This window comes from Curcuma longa, chromosome 11, assembly GCF_044706935.1.
Source record: "Curcuma longa cultivar G26 ecotype Majalengka, Jawa Barat chromosome 11, ITB_CL_G26_1.1, whole genome shotgun sequence".
Classification (NCBI taxonomy): domain Eukaryota; kingdom Viridiplantae; phylum Streptophyta; class Magnoliopsida; order Zingiberales; family Zingiberaceae; genus Curcuma; species Curcuma longa.
The window spans coordinates 6,016,672-6,033,940 of record NC_133871.1 but is presented as its reverse complement, the minus strand read 5'-3'; the positions used below and the strand labels follow the sequence as shown (position 1 = coordinate 6,033,940).

The following is a 17,269-nucleotide window of genomic DNA, read 5'->3' as shown; positions in this document are numbered from 1 at the left end:
AATTCAAGTGTGAAAAAACTGAAAACAAAAACCCTCCTTTAGCTGCAGAACCTTAGAACGCAAGTATATATACTTTCGCGTGGTCTGTTCAAAACTATCCATGCAAGTAATTAAACTCCTTAACTGATGACGAGACAGATGAACCACCAAGGGATAAAGATCAAGCCAGCGATGAGAATTAAGACACTTGTTTCTTGGATCGTGTTCGAAGCATTAATTCCTGTCCCTTAGCTTTGTTCCTCTTCAGTCCTGTGTTTAATTACACTTGCGCAAGTTGAGCTTGAATTGTATAGTTCATGGGCAGGGAGACAGCTGTTCTGTTACAGATCAGAAGCTTAAAGGAACTACTTAGTTCTTTCGTAATTTGCGTTTCTTATGGATCAAAACAGCGTGATTGGAGATGCAGAAGGATGTAGCAGTCCTGAATCTGGATGGACCAAGTATATTTCTTCTCCCATGAACGATCGTTACAGCGAAGCAGATGGTTATGGCGAGGAAGAAGATGATGATGATGGCGGAGACTCTGTGGCTTCTGATGCTTCTACTGGCGAGTTACTACACCAGAGTCAGCATCCCTGTCGTAGCGGAGTCGATGAGGATGGACAAGGCGGCGATGACAACGATCATACTCAAGATGGTGAAATGGAGGTCTCTGCGAGGAAAGAAGAAGATGTTTGCTTCTCTGCTCATCTCGATGATCACTCGAAAGCAAAGAGAGATTCAAATTGCTGATGGATCAATTCGAGACGAAGTTCGAGTATGTAGTTTGGGTACGTAGTTCGTTCTTTCCTTGAAGAATCTACTTGCTCAATCATCTCTTGTTCCAGCAGAAATGGAATGAAATCGAAGATTGCGTTTTTTTTTTTTGTTTGATTAAATAAGTTGGAATCAGAAGAGTTTTCCCCTCAAAAGGTTGATAGTAGTGATGATTAATAATCAAGAACAAAGGAAGTGTCTTTATTGTAACAATTAAGAATCACATTGTGAAGGATAGAATCGAATTATCTGGTCTTCCGCTGCTTCTGGAAGTTCTTGCGGGAGAAGACCATGCCCTGGATGCCGCCGGGGTCGGCGGCGAAACCCAGGAGCCGGTAGAACCCCACCACGCGCGGCTCGGCGTAGAGGGCGATGTTGGAGACGCCCGTGGCGCGGAGGTCGGCCACGAGGCGCTCCATCACCGCCTTCCCCAGGCCGTTCCCCTGCAGCGGCGGGTCCACCACCACGTCCCACACCACCGCGTTGAACACCCCGTCCCCCGTCGCCCGTGCGAACGCCACCGGCTTGCCCCCGCGCAGCTCCTCTATCCACACCACCACCTCGCTTGCGTGCCCCAGCGCGCGCCGGAGCCTCTCCGGGTCCCGCCTCGGGAACCCTACCCGCGCGAACACCTCGTTCAGCGCCGCCAAGTCCAGCCCCCCGGGGCTGCGGCGGACTCGGAAGCCCCGGGACTCGAGCTCGCCGTCCGATACCGTGAAGGAGCTGGCGGCCGCGAGGCAGAGGGGTTTGGTGGGGAAGGAGATCCGGTGACGGAGGGGGATTGGGGACGACCAAGGGCTGCGGAGAGGGAGGAGGAGGCCGCGGGATTGCATGGCCGAGGTCGCTCGATGGAGGATATGTTTCTGGCCTCTCTGTAGAAGCATCAGATAAAGCAAAGTGATATTTTTCACCGTTCTGTTTTTTTTCTTTCTCTTTTTCAAAAAGAAAAATAAATTCCCATTTATCATTGCTAAAATTTCTAAATTTTACTTGTATTTTATTTCAAAAAAATTCCATTTAGCATAAATCATGTCTCTTGGAGAGATGAAGTTAAGAGTCTTTCGCTTCAACAAAAAGTGAAATTCGTCATCTCGAAATTTCACATGATCGATCTCATCTTTTCTGCAAAAAGAAAGAATCCGCCATAACGACCATTTGTGAGGAGGGTAAATTGAGAAACTGCATTTGGTCACAACGCAAGAGGGTATTGCCTGGTGAATTTGAACCCTTGCCCTCTTCTGTAAGTCTGCTGCGTCGTAACCAACTCAGTTATGCTCCGGGGGCCATATAATCAATCTCATGATTATATGTAAAGAGGCAAATCAAAAAGTTACTGTTGATTACAACGGAGAAGGGTATTGCCTCAGCTCCACTAAGATTCAACCCTTGTCAATATCAATAAATCTATTTGTTTAACCAACTTAATTATGCCCCGGAAACAAGTTAAGAGTCTTCATATTCTAAGGGTAAGGGTGCTTTTAGTTGACGATAATTATGTATAATTTTAATTACGCAAGGCTTCCAAATGAATGAATGGTAGTGAGGTCAAGCCAACACCGCTTGTCGAGTGTCCTGTTCACTAAATCGATGAGTCGTTGCCACTGCCAACCCTCATTGAGCCTTCCGTAAGAAGGAATGATGCCCAACGAGTCTTCCATGCGAAGAAACAATGGCGATCAATGCGATTCTCGATAACCTTAGAATTGAAAAAATTATTAAAAATTGAAAGTAATCGTATTCTGAGTTGGATTCTCAGATTGACGTTCGTTCGATGGTGTCGGAGATATAAAGATTACTTATGAATCCTTTATTACTTAAATTAAATAAGTTTTTTATTAATAATTTTGGATGGATAATCAAGTATTAATGATACCTGACGTTTCATTTTGACGGCATTTTTTAAAAATTAAATTAATTTTTGGAGTGAAATGAAATTCACCTGATGAAAATTAAGGAAGACAATTGCTAAAGAAAAACATAATTCAAAGTAAGTAGAAATATTTTACGGCGTGGCGTGTAAATAATGTAATATTAATATGCAGGCCAATTATATATTCTATATTTCTTGCTAAATTAGTTGTAGAATACCAAATGCATATGACAGCTCAGCCTTGGGCCCACTGGATTCGGCGGACTCTATCCACGGCTTGGATCATACCCGATCAAACAACACAGTGAAGAAGGAATAAACTCTGTCCTTCGGTCGATCTCTCGACTCATCGTCCGAAGGGTAATTCGATCGGTACGCCTCTTCAAATACTCAAAATTGTCGATTTCTTTCCGTTAAGATTTTTTTTCCTTCTTATTTTTGTTGATTCATCTCCTCGGTCTGGTCAAAATCTGCGAGGCCTTCGCTCGTGTTTGTCTTTTTTGCTATGAATATCGCTTGAACTGCAGTTTTTCCGGTGGTGGATCGAGAAAGGTAGCATCTTGGTTTTGGTTTATAAGTTGGACATTGTTCTTTCTTCCCTGTCAATTTCCCTTTAATCTGGTTGGATTTTCTGTCCCTTTTCCTCTAGGGATCTTTCGAATTTTTCAATTCTCTTCGGTTTAGGGTTTCAATTCCCCTTGTTCTTGTGAAAGCATTTATGCGTCGTATTCTAACTGTGAAGTTCCTTTCATCTGCCATTAACCTTATCAAATTCTTTGATGGCTTTGGTACTGTGTAGAATTAGAATTGGTCCTCTCACCTCTGCCGTCTGGATAGCCATCGGAACAGCAAGCATCGTCTATTCTTGGAAAGGTCAGGCAGTGGATTTACCATCTGGAACTGCATTTGCAGTAGCCTCGTGGTTGGTCTTCCATTTTACTTAGGGCGAATGCTGCTTCTTTGAGTTCGTTTTCAGTTAAGTCACTCGCTCATACCTTCAGTCTTCTGTTCTCTCAACTATGTCACGGAGCATAAGCCCATCTATGTCACGGAGCATAAGTCCATCGAGGCAGAAAGTGATTAAGACGAAACCACGAGGCTTCGATGAAGAGTCAGTTTCAGTTTTTGCTAAAATAATCCATTCAGATATCCACATGGAGGATCACATATGGGCACTTTTACCCGAGGACTTACTAATGGAGGTACTTGCAAGGGTGCCTCCATTCTTGATCTTCAGGTTGATGCCGGTCTGCAGACGGTGGAACTCAATTCTTCAGGACCGTAGTTTTCTTGCAGCCCACTCTCGTGTTCCTTCGCATGGACCCTGCCTTCTCACATTTTGGAAAAGCTCACAGGCATATCAATGCTCGGTCTTCAGCCTACCCCTGAAAACATGGTACAAGATCCCTTTTGGATTTCTACCAGATTGGGCTTTTTGGCTGGTTGGTTCTTCAGGAGGTCTTCTTTGTTTATCTGGATATGATGGGCTTGACTTTAAAATCCTTGTTTGCAATCCCTTAACTCAGACATGGAAGGTATTGCCTAGCATGCATCACAATCAGCAAAGGCAATTGACCTTGGTAGTTGATAAGGTGGACTGTGCTTTTAAAGTGATTGCTACAGGTGGTGATATCCTTGGAGATCAAACTTTGCCGACGGAAGTCTATTACTCAAGACCCGATAGTTGGTCAGTTCATCAGGTAATGCCAGCCGTTACTTTATGTTCATCAAAAATGGCATTTTGTGATTCGAGGCTTTATTTAGAGACTCTTTCACCACTCGGGCTTATGATGTATCGAGTGGATATGGGACAATGGGAACACATTCCAGCGAAATTTCCACGTTCATTACTGGATGGTTATTTAGTTGCTGGTGCAAAAAAACGTTTGTTTCTAGTGGGAAGGATTGGGCTTTTCAGCACTTTGCAAAGCATTCGCATTTGGGAGCTTGATCACGCAAAGACAGCATGGGTTGAAATCAGTAGGATGCCACCAAAGTATTTCAGGGCCCTTCTGAGATTATCAGCTGATAGATTTGATTGTTTTGGACAGGACAATCAAATATGTTTTACTTCCTGGAATCAGGGGAAAGGTCTTCTCTATGATGTTGACAAAAAAGCATGGTCATGGATTGTAGGATGGGTGATCCAATTATGCAGTACTCAGGTTTGCTTTTATCAACCAAGGTTTGACAAACTTTTCTGAAATTGTTACTTGGTCAGGACCAGATTGATAGTAGTGGTACTCAAGGAAAGTCACCTTTGCATAATATGGGCTTTTTGAATAGTTAATTTTTTCTTCCAAGAGACCAACTTTCACTAATTTAATTCTAGAACATTAATATTCAAAATGGGCTACATTAACCAGACAATTTTGGTGCATTGAAATGTATATGAAGAGAAGTTGCCTAAATGAGAGAAGATACCCTAGATTGCTGTGCTAGCATGCCTCGTATGACAGTCCACTTGTTCTTAATTTTGTGAATTTACTATGACTTGGTATACTATTTCAGTCTGTTCTGCCTCGTGAGACTGATGCATCTTTCCATAAAAGCATTTCTTGAATCTCCTTGAAGAGACCACATACTGGACCTCTTCTGCAGGTTCAACATAAAGATTACTGAATATGCTACACAATGATTATGAAATGAGCTACACGAACAGGATAATTTTGGTGCAGGGAAATGTGTATGAATAGAAGTTGTGTAGGTCTGAGATTCTTGCCGAGACTGCTTTGCTAGTGTGCCTTGTATCAGAGTTCCTTGATCTTGCCTAGATGGCTTCGTGGATTAAATATTAACTGGCATTAGCCTTTTCAGTTTGTTCTGCCTTGTGAATTAAGGTGCACTTCACCATAAAAGCATTTCTTGAATCTCCTAGAAGAGCAATATTCTGGGCATCTGCTGTCGCTTTGACATAATGATATCTGTACATGCTTTTTTCTGGTTTATATGCTCTACTGGAAGATATGCCAGTCAACTGCTAGATATTGTATCAAGATTACACTTACAGGTGAAAGCATATATAAGGCCAAACTGACCTGAGGCATACCTGGTAAATACTCATGTCCCTTAACAACTATTTTTATAAAGAAACTCTAGGTCATCCTTATTTTGGTAGAGTTTTGAAACATGATTTTGTCAACATTTTTCAAATATCAACTCTCTTTTTTTTGGTATTTAATTTACCGACATCAGTAATTTTCTACTATGATTATAGGTTGTGCATTTTTGTTATCATAGAAAACATATTAGTATACCAGACAGAAGAATCCGATCTGAACAATTTTAGTTTTCTGCTAACCTTGTTCTGTTCAAGGAATTTTCTAATGGCATCTAATCTATTATCTGATCAAACAGGAACTTGGCTGTTGACTTTGATGCTGTAGAATGAACCGTTGTGGACGGAAACTGTGGCATGATGGGGACAGTCTTGAGTTAGTAAATTTGTGAGCCAAGAGCAGAAGCAGGCGTTTACTTGGCACTGACACTCAAAATTCAAGAAGCTTCATAGTGATGCAGATGAATCATGTTAGGGAGAGAGTTTCTATAGTCTTTCTCGGGTGGCTCTGTTAGCTTTGATGAGATTGGAAAATATTATATCAGCATTTCTCCTGGCAATCAGCAATTCTTCAGAGTAAACTTGTGATCCTGAGAGCAGAAGCAGATGTTTTACAGTACTCGGCACTGACACTCAAAATTCAAGAAGCTGCATAGTGATGCTGATGAATCCAGTCAGCGAAAGAGTGCTCGGATAGTGGAAAATGCAGCATTTCTCTTGACAATCAGCAATTTTACGGCACTTGCACTGGCACTCAAAATTCAAGAATCTTCATAGCGATGCTGATGAATCAAGTTTGGGAGCAAGTTTTCTCTCGTGGCTCCGACTGCTATGACAAGGTTGAAAATTGTTATATCAGCATCTCTCTTGACGATTAAGCAGTTCATCTGATTTCTGTGGGCTCAATTCATAAAATGCTACGACATTCTTAACAATTGCTGTATTACTCTATTTTATTTTATTCTTTTTATCGACAGTTGCTGCTGGGATAATCTCTACTGAACCAACAAGGCTGGTGCGCACCGACGAAAGCTTTCTTTTTCTTCATTTCACCTTCTTCCCAAGTGGCCTGGGGAATTGTCTATTTTTTATTAGCGAAAGTAAGACTAGAGCTATTCATATGGTAACAGTAGTAGAGATGCTCCCACGGACATGATGATCAAAGTTTGGATTTTAGTAGGATGAGTATTTTAGAAGTTAGTTAACTATCTATTTTTATGATTAATATGACGAAGTCGGGATGAGATATAAATAATAATAATAATAATAATAGCCGAGGTGATTTATTGAGAAACGAGGAGAAGAGGAAAAGATGATAATTTTACATCGATATCATGCATACATTTTGTTAAATGACAAATGTCATGAGTTTAATATACTTTTTAATCCTATTTGGAGGAAGGTAATGGTTCCACGTCAAGTTTAACGGAGATTAAGATGAAATTATAATAAAGATTTAAGTTTTTAAATACTTTAATTAAAAAAAGTTGAGATAAATTTACAGTTTGTGATGGATTTGATACATTTTAGAAAATATGAGAACCCTAATGAAAAATAAACGTGGTGCATTGGGAGTTACTATATCTTACGAGCAGTTTTTTGAAAAAGTGTCATACTGTCTCGTTGATTGCTTTCCATGTCGGAGAAGACCGGGGGAAATCACCTTTTGATTAGGGTTTCCGTCGATCTCGCCTCTCTTCTAAATCTGAGCTAGTGAACCTTCCTTCCTTCCTTCCTTCGTTCACAGGGTAGCGTTCAGCTGATGGAGTCTCTTTCCAGATCGAGCGGCGACGAGGACGAGCTCAGGAGGGCTCAAGGATCGTCTCAAAGAGGTGTGTTTGAGATTTTCTTTCTTGCTTTTTTAAGAAGCAAAAGAGAAACTAGAGGTTTGAAAGGGTCTCGTCTTTCATCTGCTGAGATACTATTCTGCCGCAATTTATTTTTTGAGTACTTCAATTGGTTTTACTCGCTCGAAGTTCAATTTTATTTTTTAATTATTTTTTCTGCGGTATTTGCTATCTCCAGCGGAAATGACGGGGAAGGTGGACGGGAAGAGTGGTGAGCAGAAACCAGGCACGCCAACTACGCCAAAATCAAAGCATTCAGCAACCGAGCAGCGTCGTAGGTGCAAAATCAATGATAGGTTGGTCACGAGTTCGGATTGCATTCGCACTCTAACATCTTCTGGTAGAAGTTAAATCTATGACACACAGTAAATATAAAAAAAAGAGCTTGGTAGAAGTTAAGTCGAATGTGATTGATTAATTTCAGGAAATTCAATTATTTGTTTTTGGTCTAAATCAAGAACTTCAGTTTGTTCCTTGGTCGTTATAATGGGGACTTGTGGACAAATTTAATTGGAACAATACAAACAAGGTTGACATTGCTTTGTGCAATGGTGACGTGAACAAGATGATAAATAATTATTCATCACCAGCTGTAACTTGTCCTCGTTCTATGAGAACAAAATTAGACATTTTGTTCTTCAGTTCATCTATACAGCTCTTTTAGATCTATCTTTAACTATTTAACTAAGGCTTCATGAACTTTTGGCATCTTTTAAATTTAAAATGGTGTTTTTGTTCCTTTTCAGCTTAAAAGGACTTGAAATTCACCCCCAGTTGACTTTATTTTGGCTATTTTCTGTTTGCATCTTTCCCTTGTTTCATCTGTCTGGCCTATATGGGACTCGTTATGCTCTACAATCTCTTGTAGCCTTGCACAACCAATTTATTTTGCATTCTCATTATCTTGTTTATTTGATGCTATAGTTGGATGAACTGTTCTGATTCCAGTATTTAGAAATCATTTGGACCATCTTTTATGGAAGTGGATGAATGGTCAATATGATATGACAATGATCTTGAACATAATGTGTGTTCTACTTGAGACCTGTCAATTGCTAAGTAAATTTCCAATTTTGAAGTCAGCATTTTCGAGTCCGTATTTATAGGAAGAGTACCACTTTTAATCTCCAAAGACATTTCAAGCAACCTTGTGGCATTGATTTCTAATCTCCTTTATGCTTAGGCAACTAATTCTTTGGTTGGTAAATTGCGCTAGTGAACTGAAGGGTATAAGCCTAATTTACAAGTCCTCAAGTCTGCATTAAGAACTGTTTCAATCTTGAAAATTTGAACTCCTATATCCTTTAAGAATTATGTTAAGCATATAATTAACTTGTCGAAAACCCATGATAATTAGTTTCTTCTTAAGCTGAAAGATTTTGAAATCATCAATCAAACATGAAATATTTACTTGGAAATTTTACTGCTTATTAAATTAAACTGCTCACCTTGTTAATTTAAAATGTATGAGTTATTTGTTGAAATTTAATACTGATAAAAAATAATTATTAAATTTGAAACAACTAAGATTAAAATTTATATATATCTTGAAACTAAACATCTTATAAAAATGGAGAAGTACCACTAATATTAGTTTATATACAATGAAAAATTCTTTAAAACATATTTATCTAACCCACAAGTAAATTCACTAAGAAACTAGTTAAGATAATTCATCATTTCTTGTTAGTCCTTCAATTTAAAGAAACCTATTATGTAGTAGCCTTCATCAACCTTTCAATAAAAGGCAATGAAAATATTAAGTGATATCTTGACAACAAACATATTGAAAATCTAAGATATATTCAACCATAAAATATATTTTAAAAAAAATAAAAAGCAATTTTGAAAATTTTAAATTGTATTAAACTCACCTTAAAAAATTGCTTTGAAAAGATTAATACATACAGTAGTCAAAATATCAATAGGTAACCATTAAGATAAGTGTAAACTTAGATAACCAAATATAGTCAAAACTAAAAATTTAATTTCCAACATATAAGTTTAAATAGAAACTAAAAGAGAATTATTTAGTGATATTATATTGATTTAAAGATACTTATTATTTTCATATATAATAAAAAGAATGAGATAGATGAAATTGACAAAGTTGCTTACAACGCAAACTATCTTTCAATTTTTTTTATTTGGGTCGGAAATAGAATAATTAATTAAAAATCTACTTGTATCAAATTAAGATAATATTGAATTATTAATAATATTGTTATATAGATATTACAAAAGATAAAACTTTTAGGTCATTATTCTTTTGTAATTTGTTTAAATTAGATTCTTTTGCCATGACTTTCTTATCAATAAAAATACTTTAGATAAGAAATACTAGTTGAGGATTTGTTTAAAGCATTATCTTTAATCAATTGTTCTATAACACAATCATTATTATTTTGCACCTTTCTAAGCATGTTCTTAGAGACTTTGAGATTATTTGAAGACATCCGCTAATCAAATATTTGAGAGAAACTAAATAAATTAAATTGAGATACTAGTGCACCTATCAATCGGTACAAACCTGAAGATTTTCTTACCATCTTAAAATGAGTGATGAATCCAAAGAGTCAAAGATCTAAAATATCTTCTTAAATAAACTTTGGCCTGGTGTTTAAAGTGTTGAGTCATGCTAGTTAACACAGCCAGGCTTTATTGATTTTCCTCGATTGATATGTGAGAAGGCAATTGCATGAATCATGTGTGTGATTGACTATGTCGTGAGGTAGAGGAAGAGAAGAATTCAGGGAGTGGAGTGAGGAGAGCATGCGAAGAGAGAAATGGGGAGTAGAGTATAAATAACTTCTAACCTCCTATAACTTTTAGTAACCATTGAACTCATTGAACTGGACTATTGGACTACCCCATACATGATGTTAGTTTAGTCCTAAACCGAAAAAAATAAAATGCAAATTGAGCCTGTTTTGAACTCATCTAACCTAATCGCTGTCTGCTCGATGGACTCCACCCAACCCTAAATTGAGTTTCATTTGACCCCTAAAACTTAAAATATTAATTCATTTAAGCTTAATTAGTCTCTAATTTTTTTTTAAAAATTAAGATGCAAAATTTTAAATAGGATAAAATTTAGTATCTAACATCAACTAGACTTGAGTTTCGACTTTTGTGATGTAGGGAGAGACCGAGAGAGATCATGTGAGCAAGTGATAAAAAAACTAGAATTTAGTGAGATCGTGTTTGGCTTCTCCTCCATAGCTTCTTTGGTTCCCATTTTCTCATTGTTCATTCCAATGTTTTAATCAATAAATATAAACATAAAACAAACATTGATCAGTAATCTAATTAATTATTGAGTAAATAATTAATTATAATAAAATAGATAATTAAAAGTTATAATTTATACTAAGTAAAGTTAATCATATTGTCATTAATAATTCAATTAAATAAATATTGAAATCATATTGGCATGAGATAATACGATATCAAAATTGTAGCATTTCGATTTGAGATCGAAACATTAACATGTCACGAGATTTTAACCTTGTTTTGGCATGTTTATAATATCATGAAAGAAATCGTAGTACAAAATTGGTAATTAGCAACACAAGGTTGCTCGAGTTAGATTGATGTCAGTCATTCTTTTTGAGAAGTTTCCATCTCATAAAGATTGAGAAAAAATTTAGAAAAAGGATATTCATAGAGAACTCGTACGTTAGGGAGCTATAGTCTTCCTCGCCCTCTTGATTAGCTTAGCCTTTTCAAGGTTCAAGATTCACTACGAGATCAAGCATGACTCATTCAACTGTCATTGCTCGTTAGAGTTAAACACCTCACCTATCTTTCTTGCTTTCTATTGATTGAGGATTGTGGATTAAGAAAGATTATTATGGCATGAGAGAGAACACAATAATCTCTTGGTCAATAGTGATCCTAAAATTGCCCTTCAATTAAAAGCCATGTCAAATGTAGTTAATTGACCTAACTAGATCCCGTAATTTGAATAATACATAATACTACTTTTATAAAAAATTGTATTAATAATCTAGTACTATCGAATGATTTAAACAAAAATATGATTTGATTATTGGTTATAATATTTATTATTTATTAATGTTGTATTAATAAGTATGACATTATTTATAAATATTGCATTATTAAATGGATATGTAAACATATAATAGACATTCAACCATTGTAGGATTGATGGGCAATTGATTCCCCAGCCAACAACCATGAATTTGCTATTGGAAGAATTTTAATGTCGTTGGTTTAAAATTGAACTGCTAGCACTTAGGCAGGAAAGGGCCTACAATTCAAGAGGAAGTGTTCTTAGGATAGCTAGAAGGAACCTACAACCCTCATTATAACCTAGACAAATGTCATTCACCACTATGGCACCATCACAATGCGATTAGATTGATTAGTTACAGTGGCCTAAGTTGATCATTGTGATTGAAGTGACAACAAATCTTCTGCATTGTGCTTCCTATGGTTTAAAATCTCGTATTGTGTCAGGCAAAACGGACGAAATGTATCGTGTCGGTAAATCACCGAAACTCGATACCACTCGGCATCAAGATTCAAAATCTTGACTTTGACTAAAAAAATACTGTTCGAGTATCGTGCCAATGCTCCGATGCATTATGTCGATGACAGATTAGAGGTTGAAGGAGAAAGAAGATGAAGTAAAGGAAGAAACATTGTTCTTGTTGAGTGGTATAAAATTTCAATATGCATCGAAACATCGATACGATACTAAAATAATATCATTCTAGTTATAGACTAAAACTTCGGCACAATTCAAGATTTTGTGCTTTGGTGCTTCCTAGAATCTCACCTCAATTACTAACATGATAGAATAACATTTTTTTTATTTGTATGAACGGGATCCTTGACACAACGGTAAAGTTGATGTCGTGTGACTTAAGGGTAACGGGTTCGAGTCGCGGAAATAGTTTCTTGTAATATAAAGTAAGGTTGCGTACAATAGACCTTTTCCCGAGATCTCGCATTGACGGAAGTTTCATACACCGGGCTGCCCTTTGATTTCAATTCACTATCCTACCCATCCAATGCAATTAATACTTGAATTCTTTGATTATCTTATGGTGATTTCGACAACGATGAAGAGAGATCTCAAAAACTAACTATATTGGTGGAATCACTTGTCTTTGTAGAATATGTGACTATTATGATAAAATTTTGCAAAGGATACTATTAAGAAAGGTCCGTAAAAACTCATTAAAATTTCCAAATGCCAAATAGAGAAGATGATGCTGTATATGAAATTTTTGCTATTATGGAGTGAGAAGTAAAGTGATCATAGTATAAAATAATATGATTATCCCAAATGCCCAACTTGATTTATGTTGATCCATTTCTGATGCTAGCAAACTGCTGATCTTTCTATTAGGAGATTTCTTAGAACAAAAGTTTTAGAATTTATAGAGAAATTCCTTATGAACTGAAGAGAGAAAAGAAGGACTTAAGGAGAGTAAGAGTTTACCTAAGGGAAAACTATTTAAGAAGAGAGATGAAATAGGTATTATATATAGTAACTTCATTACATAGTTATTCAAGTAGTTCAGATTTATTGGTGCTTTATGAGTTGCAACAACTGATCTAAATTAGGTGACTTTAGATTTCTAACTTTTGGTTTATGTCCCATTGATGCATTCTGATGATGAAGTAGTATGTTTGCCTTAATGATGGGACCATTTTTGTCTCAATCACACAATCAAATCCTATGAAGAATTTCCTAAATCAATTAGAAACCTAGAACTTTAAATGGGATATTAGCTTTTCCATTCTGGAAATCTTGCAACTAATCTGCATGGTTTTCTACTGAAGCTTGTCAGAATCCATTTAGAAATTTACCATTTTGAAATTAATATAATTGTGAATATATGATGCTGCAAGTAGATCGTAAATGGGAACTTTTGATTAGCTATTCAATCTAAAGGAAAAAAATTTTGTGGTAAGAAATGGGGAAGCCAAGTGTTGAACACAACTTATAAATGCATATAGATTTGGCATGAATTCTGAAAAAGTTAACCATTTGTACATCTTGCTCAATAGTCAGCAGCACTATTTTTTTTGTGTGTGTAAACTGACTTGGATTAATATGCTTCCTCAATCATGTAAATTACTTGTGGCCATGAAATTTGCTGATGTCACGACCTATAAAATTTTTTTTCTACTTCCCTCTGCATTTGCATGAAGTGATATTTGCAAACTGAGGTAATTATGAAACTCATCCTGTACTAAGTCACCCATGAATCATTCAAAAGTTAGATCTTTCACTTAGCCTTTCTTGACTTCGAATAAACAAAATTTAATATTACATCCTTGTAGTTTATTGTTGTTTCAATTGGTTTTTGGTGTTTATGAGGGCTATAATTATTCAAAGCATTTATGAAAAAAATGCTAAAACAAACTTCTTTGGATTGTGGAGTAATAGAAATTGAGAAAACAAATAATGCTTGCTATATTGTTGCTAATAGAACTATCCATATTTTATAATCTAAAAACTGATCCTACTCCACCGTGCAGATTTCAGATACTTAGAGACCTCATACCTCAGTGTGATCAGAAGAGGGATAAAGCTTCATTTCTTTTAGAGGTAGATGCATGATTCTGATGTTTTCAATAATTTTTATTCCTGTGCAATTAGTAATTTGAGAAGTTTGTTGTTGTTTCTCCTTGCAGGTTATTGAATATGTCAAATTTTTACAAGAAAAGGTACAAAAGTATGAAACCTTCCCGAGCTGGAATCAGGAAAATGAGAAATTGATACCATGGGTAATCTTCTGTCATTTCTTTGTAAATATGGCTTGATAAAGAATTCACATTTATAGGCTTCCTCCATGTAGATGCCAATTAATATGGTGGTAGACATAATGTTTAACTGAGCACTTATAATTTATTTGCAAGATTATTCATTCTCACTGTGTGAATGATAACTGTGTGTGGACATGGGTCATATGACCTTTCTGTCAGAATCCAATATTTATATCCTGCCTTTTGTGGCTGAAATAGGGCTATATTTCTAGGTTGGATGAACTATGTCATAGCCTTAATAATTTATAATCAACCAGATGCAATTAATAGATAACAGTTGTTCTATATGTTTGGATTGTGAATTTTTAGGATATGGGTAAAAGGTAATCTCTGTGTCTGCTTGTGTTTTTAATCCATGATCTTGTACATGAAAGCCAAAAAGAAAATGGAACAAACCCCGTATGTTTTGAAGAAACTAGAATGGTGTTTCACTAAAAATCAATTTTGTTAGCTATTGTGACAAGTGGAGAAGTAGGAAGAGATAGTAGGGTATTTTGTATCATCAGACTCTGAAATTGCATTTGTTTTGCTTGATGAGGTTGTGGTAAGATAGTTTTGAGCTTGTAAATGTTTTGTGGACCCAATTAAGGTAAAACTGTGGTGGTTGCCTGATCTGAAAATATAAGCTACCAATTAATTTCCTTCTTCTCAGTGCTCTACTTATCAAATGTAAGAGATATGATCTTAATGGAAACCAAAACAAATAATCTGGAATGTTTGCAATTACCAGATTGATTAACTTAGTTTTATGCCGGTCATTTTTGTTCTTTTTCAAATTAGCAAAAAAACAAAACAATAGTGGAGGCAAAAAAACAAAACGATAGTGGAGGTCTAGGAGTTACTAGGCACACTAGTCAACATTGTAAATGCATGTGTAAAAGAACATACTATTTATGTAGTTTGTTCAAATGCACATTTAATTTATATATGGAAATGTCTTAAGAATATTGTATTTAGAAACTAAATTGGAAACTGATGTGCGACAGTTGATTTTTGGTTAACTGGGAACTGGCATTTGTTTGCTATCATATTGCTCATTTTAGTTTCATATTTGAGCGAAATGCAACCAGGTTTAGTTTGAATGATAAGTTAAATCTGGGCAGTCTTCCTTTTTTAGCATAGTAGCATATAGTCATTTGCAATGTGCGTTCTGCTCTTCTTTATCTTATGCTTTGCTTTAGTCGGTAGATTTTGACTAATGATTTTTCTTGGCTACCAGAGCAACAATCAAGGAGGGTCTAGAGAGAGTATAACAGACCCTTCTAACCTTGCTAAAAATGGTCCTCCATCTGGCCTCTTGTTTGCTGGAAAGTTTGTTGATAATACCAATCTGGGGGAACAAATCTCTCTCTCGAACGTGCAGAATGTAGCAGAAGCTGATGTGAATCTTGTTCCAATGCAGTCAAACTATTATGCTTCTGTTGGTAGGGGATCTGATTTTATGCAGCCTCAAGAGAGATTAATTACAGACTCCGAAAACTTAGTATCTCATTCCCAATCTGAGTGGCAAGGTTCATCCTGCATGGCTGATTGCACTGTGGGCTGTGAAAATGAGCAAGAATTGACCATAGATGAGGGCACAATTAGCTTTTCTAGTGTCTACTCCCAAGGGTGAGTCCTCATTCAACCTTTAGTTTTTTTGTTCTGAACTAATGTGTAATTGTTAATGTCTTTCTAATAAGAACATATTCTATTCTGTTGCTAAACATGAAATAAGTGATCTTTATATTACCTGATGCAGTTTATTGACTACGCTATCACAAGCGGTTGCTAGTTCAGGACTAGACCTGTCGCAAGCAAGCATTTCTGTACAGATTAATCTTGGTAGGCGTGCAATCAAAAGGCCTACCAACACTAATGTGTCCGATGCAAAGGTATGAACTATTTATCTTATATTTTTCCCTTATCTTTCACTTAACTAGACGGCATGATCATCGATTGCATACTTTGGATCAGTTTGACTAGAGCACTCATGTCACCTAGGGTTAATTGTGCATGTGTATAGTATTCTTAGCTGCAATTGGTTTTCTAATGGCTACTTGCTTAAACTCATTGTCATACGTATCAAGTATTTCATTTACTGATTAAGAGATTTCATTTACTGGATTTCAGAACACTTGATGGCCATGCCCTGTCTAAATATGCAAGCTTAGTATTTGCTACTTGTTTCTTAGGATCTTTCTGACCCTTCAATTATGAATCAAGTGATCGGGGTGCCCGGGCCAGGGAGCAACTTTTCGGAGTCCGAACAAACTAAGAGGCAAAAGGTAGACAACAGCTAATGCCTATTTGTGCCTGTGATCTCCTGCCAAATGAACTGGTGGTGTTATGAGCATATTGTGTATTCTTTGTATTCTGCATCTTGTTTTGTGAGGTTTCCATGTAGTGGTCCTTATTAACCGGTTGGCTGCGCGAATTGTATTGATCAAGAAACACAATCGCTTTCATCTGTTTAGTTTAAAGTGTTGTTTATGCAGAAACTGACTGTTCCTTAGCAAGCATCTCAATGGCTTAAGGCCTGTTTACTTGCAAGGATTGAGTTACCCAGGGAGGGATGCATGGAAATGAAGGTGTAGGGGAGGAGGAAATGGTAGAAAGAAGAACAAACTCGCATTGTTTATTTGGAGAAAATTTATTAGAGAATAGGAATAAGAAAAGCATCAATCCTTTTCGCTGGAGCAAACAAAGGAGGTCAAGTTGCAAGAGCCGAAGATTTCATTTCGATACACACATTGCAAGATGTTGATGACCAAAGAAGAACCAACTGATACTACTTAACATCAAGCAAGGGGCGGAAGAGTCTCTCGGGCCATGCACAAGGGTTCGACACAGAGAGGTAAAGCTATTGCTTGAATTGCTGCACTCCAGGCTTGCCTCAAGCATTAACGTGCCATAAGCTAAGCCCGCGCCCAACACTGGTTTTGCAGGTTA

At 36.7% G+C, this 17,269-nt stretch overlaps 3 protein-coding genes across 6 annotated transcripts; 2 read left to right on the top strand and 1 right to left on the bottom strand.

Moving 5' to 3' along the window:
• Positions 1-882: 882 nt before the first annotated feature.
• On the bottom strand, positions 883-1,617 carry LOC141841387 (serotonin N-acetyltransferase 2, chloroplastic-like). Its single transcript, XM_074729551.1, has one exon. It carries the CDS (start codon positions 1,587-1,589, stop codon positions 1,002-1,004), a length of 588 nt encoding a protein of 195 aa, XP_074585652.1. The 5' UTR covers positions 1,590-1,617; the 3' UTR covers positions 883-1,001.
• A 1,318-nt stretch (positions 1,618-2,935) lies between these two features.
• On the top strand, positions 2,936-5,673 carry LOC141838396 (F-box/kelch-repeat protein At5g15710). The gene is made up of 2 exons (XM_074725849.1): positions 2,936-2,998; positions 3,426-5,673. The coding sequence occupies exon 2, from the start codon at positions 3,646-3,648 to the stop codon at positions 4,828-4,830; it is 1,185 nt and encodes a 394-aa protein (XP_074581950.1). The 5' UTR covers positions 2,936-2,998; positions 3,426-3,645; the 3' UTR covers positions 4,831-5,673.
• A 320-nt stretch (positions 5,674-5,993) lies between these two features.
• On the top strand, positions 5,994-16,869 carry LOC141838391 (transcription factor BIM2-like). 4 transcript variants are annotated; one of them, XM_074725841.1, is made up of 8 exons: positions 5,994-6,699; positions 7,432-7,516; positions 7,710-7,827; positions 14,051-14,120; positions 14,207-14,299; positions 15,558-15,949; positions 16,080-16,212; positions 16,513-16,869. In XM_074725841.1, exons 2-8 carry the CDS (start codon positions 7,447-7,449, stop codon positions 16,618-16,620), a joined length of 984 nt encoding a protein of 327 aa, XP_074581942.1. In that variant the 5' UTR covers positions 5,994-6,699; positions 7,432-7,446; the 3' UTR covers positions 16,621-16,869. The 4 variants fall into 4 exon arrangements, with proteins under 4 accessions (XP_074581942.1, XP_074581941.1, XP_074581945.1 ...); XM_074725842.1 differs by lacking the exon at positions 5,994-6,699 and adding an exon at positions 7,343-7,359; XM_074725840.1 differs by lacking the exon at positions 5,994-6,699 and having other exon boundaries at positions 7,317-7,516; positions 16,513-16,868.
• Positions 16,870-17,269: the final 400 nt, after the last annotated feature.